The sequence below is a fragment of the Molothrus aeneus genome, chromosome 3, assembly GCF_037042795.1.
Source record: "Molothrus aeneus isolate 106 chromosome 3, BPBGC_Maene_1.0, whole genome shotgun sequence".
NCBI lineage: Eukaryota > Metazoa > Chordata > Aves > Passeriformes > Icteridae > Molothrus > Molothrus aeneus.
Genome location: NC_089648.1, coordinates 113,198,675 through 113,204,674, shown reverse-complemented (window position 1 = coordinate 113,204,674; position 6,000 = coordinate 113,198,675). Strand labels below are relative to the sequence as shown.

The window sequence follows — 6,000 nt, the reverse complement described above, 5'->3', positions numbered from 1 at the left end:
AGCCGCGGCCATCCCCGCGCCATGCCCGAAGCGCCCCGGCCGCGCTCCGGCACGGGCGCCGCTGCGTCCCCCCTGCCCCGCCGGCGTCCCCGCCGCCGCCCTCGGCCGGAGCCCGTGCGCGGCGCCGCGCCCCGGTGCCACCCCGTGCAGCGGCGGGGCACGGCCGGCACGGGCCCTGGCGGACACCACGTACGCAGAAGAGCACCAGTACGCTGTGGGGTGGCGCCGGCGGGGCAGGGGGGCACCGCCGAGGCGCTTCCGTTCGGGACAGAAAAAGGTTATTGCATGACTCGGGATGGAGACGCTTCTGCCCGGCCGCCCCGGCCCTGCCGCTCGCTCGGAAAGGCCCGGCACGTAAGGCAACGTGGAAGCTGATGTCTCGACTCACCCCGCTGTGTAAAGCACCATTATGAAGTCAGGTTGTACAGTAGTAACAGTACCTTTTATATATATATATATCTATATCTCATATCTATCATATATATATAAACTGTAAACAAGAGGTAACAGCGGCTTCTAGGATCTGCTCTCTTCAAGGTTTCCCGTGTGGTAGGCACCCAAAATACTGTAGAAAAGGTGTGTGTGTGGTGTGTGTGTTCCCGGCCTCCCCGCCGGGTTGGCTCCATGTCACCGGAGAGCGGTGCTGGTGGAACAGAGCGAGGCTCAGCCGCCGGGGCCGGGGCCGGGCCGGCCGGGCGCTGCTGGCGCGGACGGAGCGGAGCGGTCTCGGAGCGGTCTCGGAGCGGTCTCGGAGCAGAGCAGGGTCTCCTTTGCCTCCTCCGCCTCCCTCCCCGCTGGGCTTTCCCGCTGCCGTTTCCCCCTCTCCGAGAGCGGCGCTGGCGTCTCGTCTCGCCCGCTGCTCCGAGAAGTGGAAACCAAACCGACAGGAAAACCCAGCCAGAAAAGAGCGGAAAATTAAAAGGTTACCCCCAAAAAAAAAAAAGGTTTTGGTTTCTTTTCTTCTTCTTTTTTTTTTTTTCTTCCGTTTCGTCGTCGTTTGTTTGCTTTCGCCATCTTCTTTTTTTTTTTTTCTTTTGTTTGCTTCTTGTGGTTCTTGTTTGTTTTTAAATAGCTAAAGCTGATCCTGGGAAATTCCGGAGAGGACACCGACCCCTTTCGCTCGGGGAGACGTGTGCTGGGTTCCCGTCGGGCTGCGAAATCCCGTCTCTCTTCTGGGTGCTGACTCTTCTCTCATTCCGTGTGTTCACTTCTCTTGGCGTGGATGGGTTTGTTACCGACTCGCTCCGTGAGTGTGGCCAGTCCCTGCCCATCTCTAAACGCAGGCAAAGTATTCCTTCAGGGGCGCGAAGAGGTGGCGGATCACCGGCACGCTCCAGGACCTGCCGAGCAGTCTCTGCCGGGCCAGGCGGCTCATGTTGGACACGTCCGTGTAGTGCACGGGGAAGCCAAACACCCTGCGGGACACGGGGACAGGGAGGGGTCAGCGTGGCAGGCACAGCTCCTGCGGCGCCTCCCTGGCCTTCAGCAGCCCAAGGCAGGGAATGCCAAGTCATGGTGAAGGGGCTAGAAGCCCCTCTTGGAGCCCTGCTTATCTCTCTGTAACCCTATAGATCCCCTTCCTTTAACCCCTGCTTATCTCTCTGTAACCCTATAGATCCCCTTCCTTTAACCCCTGCTTATCTCTCTGTAACCCTATAGATCCCTTTCCTTAACCCCTGCTTATCTCTCTGTAACCCTATAGATCCCCTTCCTTTAACCCCTGCTTATCTCTCTGTAACCCTATAGATCCCCCTCCTTTAACCCCTGCTTATCTCTCTGTAACCCTATAGATCCCCTTCCTTTAACCCCTGTCTATCTCTCTGTAACCCTATAGATCCCCTTCCTTTAACCCCTGCTTATCTCTCTGTAACCCTATAGATCCCCTTCCTTTAACCCCTGCTTATCTCTCTGTAACCCTATAGATCCCCTTCCTTTAACCCCTGCTTATCTCTCTGTAACCCTATAGATCCCCTTCCTTTAACCCCTGCTTATCTCTCTGTAACCCTATAGATCCCTTTCCTTAACCCTTATTTATCTCTGTAACCCTATAGATCCCCTTCCTTTAACCCCTGCTTATCTCTCTGTAATCCTATAGATCCCTTTCCTTTAACCCTTATTTATCTCTCTGTAACCCTATAGATCCCCTTCCTTTAACCCCTGCTTATCTCTCTGTAACCCTATAGATCCCTTTCCTTAACCCCTGTTTATCTCTCTGTAACCCTAGAGATCCCTTTCCTTAAAGGGTTTATCTCTCTGTAACCCTATAGATCCCTTTCCTTAACCCTTGTTTATCTCTCTGTAACCCTATAGATCCCTTTCCTTTAACCCCTGTTTATCTCTCTGTAACCCTATAGATCCCCTTCCTTTAACCCCTGTTTATCTCTCTGTAACCCTATAGATCCCCTTCCTTTAACCCCTGTTTATCTCTCTGTAACCCTATAGATCCCTTTCCTTTAACCCCTGTTTATCTCTCTGTAACCCTATAGATCCCCTTCCTTTAACCCCTGTTTATCTCTCTGTAACCCTGTAGGTCACTTTCCTTCAACCCTTGCTATTGGACAATTTCTGAAACCCCTGTACCCTATATAAAGAGCTGGTGTTGCCCAGCTCTCACAGAAGAGCTGTCACTGGGACCCTTCAAGGAAGAATCAATACAGACATCCCTGTGGAACCCCACACAGCCTTCTCCTCTCTCTCCCTGCGTCTGCCCAAGGCACCTAGCAAGCTGAAGGGCTGAAATCACAACGAGCTGATAATCACTGAAGAGCTGGTATCACTTAAGCTTGCTAAGGTGGCCTGTGGCTAAGAACTGCTTGGGAGCTCGGACAGTCTGTCCCAAACAGGACTGCACTATCTGGGACCCCTGCAGCCTGCTGGGGACACCCTGAACCCAGCAGAAGGTCACATTAAATCAGGGTCGGGGTGTGTGCCCCAGGGCCAACCCACCCTACCTCTCCATCTCCGTGCACCACAGGCTGTCCTTGTCCCCTACCTCTCCATCTCCGTGCACCACAGGCTGTCCTTGTCCCCTACCTCTCCATCTCCGTGCACCACAGGCTGTCCTTGTCCCCTATCTCTCCATCTCCGTGCACCACAGGCTGTCCTTGTCCCCTACCTCTCCATCTCCGTGCACCACAGGATGTCCTCATTCCTTGTCCCCTACCTCTCCATCTCCGTGCACCACAGGATGTCCTTGTCCCCTACCTCTCCATCTCTGTGCACCACAGGCTGTCCTTGTCCCCTACCTCTCCATCTCCGTGCACCACAGGATGTCCTTGTCCCCTACCTCTCCATCTCTGTGCACCACAGGCTGTCCTTGTCCCCTACCTCTCCATCTCCGTGCACCACAGGATGTCCTTGTCCCCTACCTCTCCATCTCTGTGCACCACAGGATGTCCTCATTCCTTGTCCCCTACCTCTCCATCTCTGTGCACCGCAGGCTGTCCTTGTCCCCTACCTCTCCATCTCCATGCACCACAGGATGTCCTCATTCCTTGTCCCCTACCTCTCCATCTCTGTGCACCACAGGCTGTCCTTGTCCCCTACCTCTCCATCTCCGTGCACCACAGGCTGTCCTTGTCCCCTACCTCTCCATCTCCGTGCACCACAGGCTGTCCTCATTCCTTGTCCCCTACCTCTCCATCTCTGTGCACCACAGGATGTCCTTGTCCCCTACCTCTCCATCTCCGTGCACCACAGGATGTCCTCATTCCTTGTCCCCTACCTCTCCATCTCTGTGCACCACAGGCTGTCCTCATTCCTTGTCCCCTACCTCTCCATCTCCGTGCACCACAGGATGTCCTTGTCCCCTACCTCTCCATCTCCGTGCACCACAGGATGTCCTTGTCCCCTACCTCTCCATCTCCGTGCACCACAGGCTGTCCTTGTCCCCTACCTCTCCATCTCTGTGCACCGCAGGCTGTCCTTGTCCCCTACCTCTCCATCTCCGTGCACCACAGGCTGTCCTTGTCCCCTACCTCTCCATCTCCGTGCACCACAGGCTGTCCTTGTCCCCTACCTCTCCATCTCCGTGCACCACAGGATGTCCTTGTCCCCTACCTCTCCATCTCTGTGCACCACAGGCTGTCCTCATTCCTTGTCCCCTACCTCTCCATCTCCGTGCACCACAGGCTGTCCTTGTCCCCTACCTCTCCATCTCCGTGCACCACAGGCTGTCCTTGTCCCCTACCTCTCCATCTCTGTGCACCACAGGATGTCCTTGTCCCCTACCTCTCCATCTCTGTGCACCACAGGCTGTCCTCATTCCTTGTCCCCTACCTCTCCATCTCCGTGCACCACAGGATGTCCTCATTCCTTGTCCCCTACCTCTCCATCTCCGTGCACCACAGGATGTCCTCCTTCTCGTTCATGAACACGGGGAAGTGCTGGTCCTTGCCCTGCTTGATGGAGTTGGAGCGGGTGGTGATGGTTCTCACTTTGCTGAACTGCAAGAGGCACGGGCTGGTCAGGCTGGGCTGGGATGGAGCAAATCCCACCCTGGGAGCCACCACTGATCCCTCCTGGAACCCCCATCCTGTGCCCCAATGACCCTGGGACTGCTGCTGACAGCACTGTGTCCCCCTCCTGCACCCCAGAGATCCTGGGACTGCTGCTGACAGCACTGGGACCCCCATCCTGCACCCCATGGGCCTGGGACTGCTGCTGACAGCACTGGGACCCCCATCCTGCACCCCAAGGGCCTGGGACTGCTGCTGACAGCACTGGGACCCCCATCCTGCACCCCAGACACCCTGGGACTGCTGCTGACAGCACTGGGACCCCCATCCTGCACCCCAGAGAGCCTGGGACTGCTGCTGACAGCACTGGGACCCCCATCCTGCACCCCAGAGAGCCTGGGACTGCTGCTGACAGCACTGGGACCCCCATCCTGCACCCCAAGGGCCTGGGACTGCTGCTGACAGCACTGGGACCCCCATCCTGCACCCCATGGGCCTGGGACTGCTGCTGACAGCACTGGGACCCCCACCCTGTGCCCCAATGACCCTGGCACTGCTGCTGACAGCACTGGGACCCCCATCCTGCACCCCAGACACCCTGGGACTGCTGCTGACAGCACTGGGACCCCCCTCCTGCCCCCTGAGGCCCCCCTCACCCCCAGGCCAGGCTGACCTTTGCTATCCTGCCGTGCTCCAGGCACTCCTGCAGCTCCAGCTTATCATTGACGGTGGATGCGAGCGGCCTGGGGGAGAGATGGTGGGCAGGGGGTGGCAGCACTGTGTCCCCATGCTGTCCCCTCCCCACCGTGGCCACAGGGCAGGTCTCCAGCTGGGGTTTGGGGGGGTCACAAGGTGGCCATGGCCGTTTTGGGGGTGTGTGGCAGTAATGGGCAAGAGGCAATTCCTGTGGGAGCCCATCTGTGGCCACTACACAGCCAACATCCAAGAGGGACACAAAGGACACAAAGGACAGCCTAGTGCCACCCCTCCAGCACAAGAGAGCTGGGACAGGACCAGCCACCCCCATGGGAGAACCACTGTAGGTTTTTAGGCTGTGCCATCACCTTTGTCAGACTCCTGCTCTTGCCCAGCCCTGACTAGGGTCAGGGGACCCCCAGAGCCACACCTGAGCTGAGGGAGGGCCCAGAAGTGCAGCCCACCCTGCCAGAGCTGTCCAGGAGTGCAGCCCACCCTCCCAGAGCTGTCCAGGAGCACAGCCCACCCTGCCAGAGGCACCACCCAGGAGCACAGCCCACCCTCCCAGAGCTGTCCAGGAGCACAGCCCACCCTCCCAGACCTGTCCAGGAGCACAGCCCACCCTCCAGAGCTGTCCAGGAGCACAGCCCACCCTCCCAGAGCTGTCCAGGAGTGCAGCCCACCCTCCCAGAGCTGTCCAGGAGCACAGCCCACCCTGCCAGAGCTGTCCAGGAGCGCAGCCCACCCTCCCAGAGCTGTCCAGGAGCATAGCCCACCCTCCCAGAGCTGTCCAGGAGCACAGCCCACCCTCCCAGAGCTGTCCAGGAGCACAGCCCACCCTCCCAGA

At 58.1% G+C, this 6,000-nt stretch overlaps 1 protein-coding gene across 2 annotated transcripts in view; it reads right to left on the bottom strand.

Moving 5' to 3' along the window:
* Positions 1-984: 984 nt before the first annotated feature.
* The window catches only part of DNMT3A (DNA methyltransferase 3 alpha), a 54,163-nt gene continuing 49,147 nt past the window's right edge, over positions 985-6,000 (bottom strand). For both annotated transcript variants that reach the window (XM_066547686.1, XM_066547687.1), the window contains exons 21-23: positions 5,131-5,200; positions 4,327-4,445; positions 985-1,415 (exon numbers count right to left, since the gene is read on the bottom strand). In XM_066547686.1, the coding sequence (XP_066403783.1) occupies positions 1,274-1,415; positions 4,327-4,445; positions 5,131-5,200 (331 nt within the window). In that variant the 3' untranslated portion in view covers positions 985-1,273. The remainder of the gene's footprint in view (positions 1,416-4,326; positions 4,446-5,130; positions 5,201-6,000) is intronic.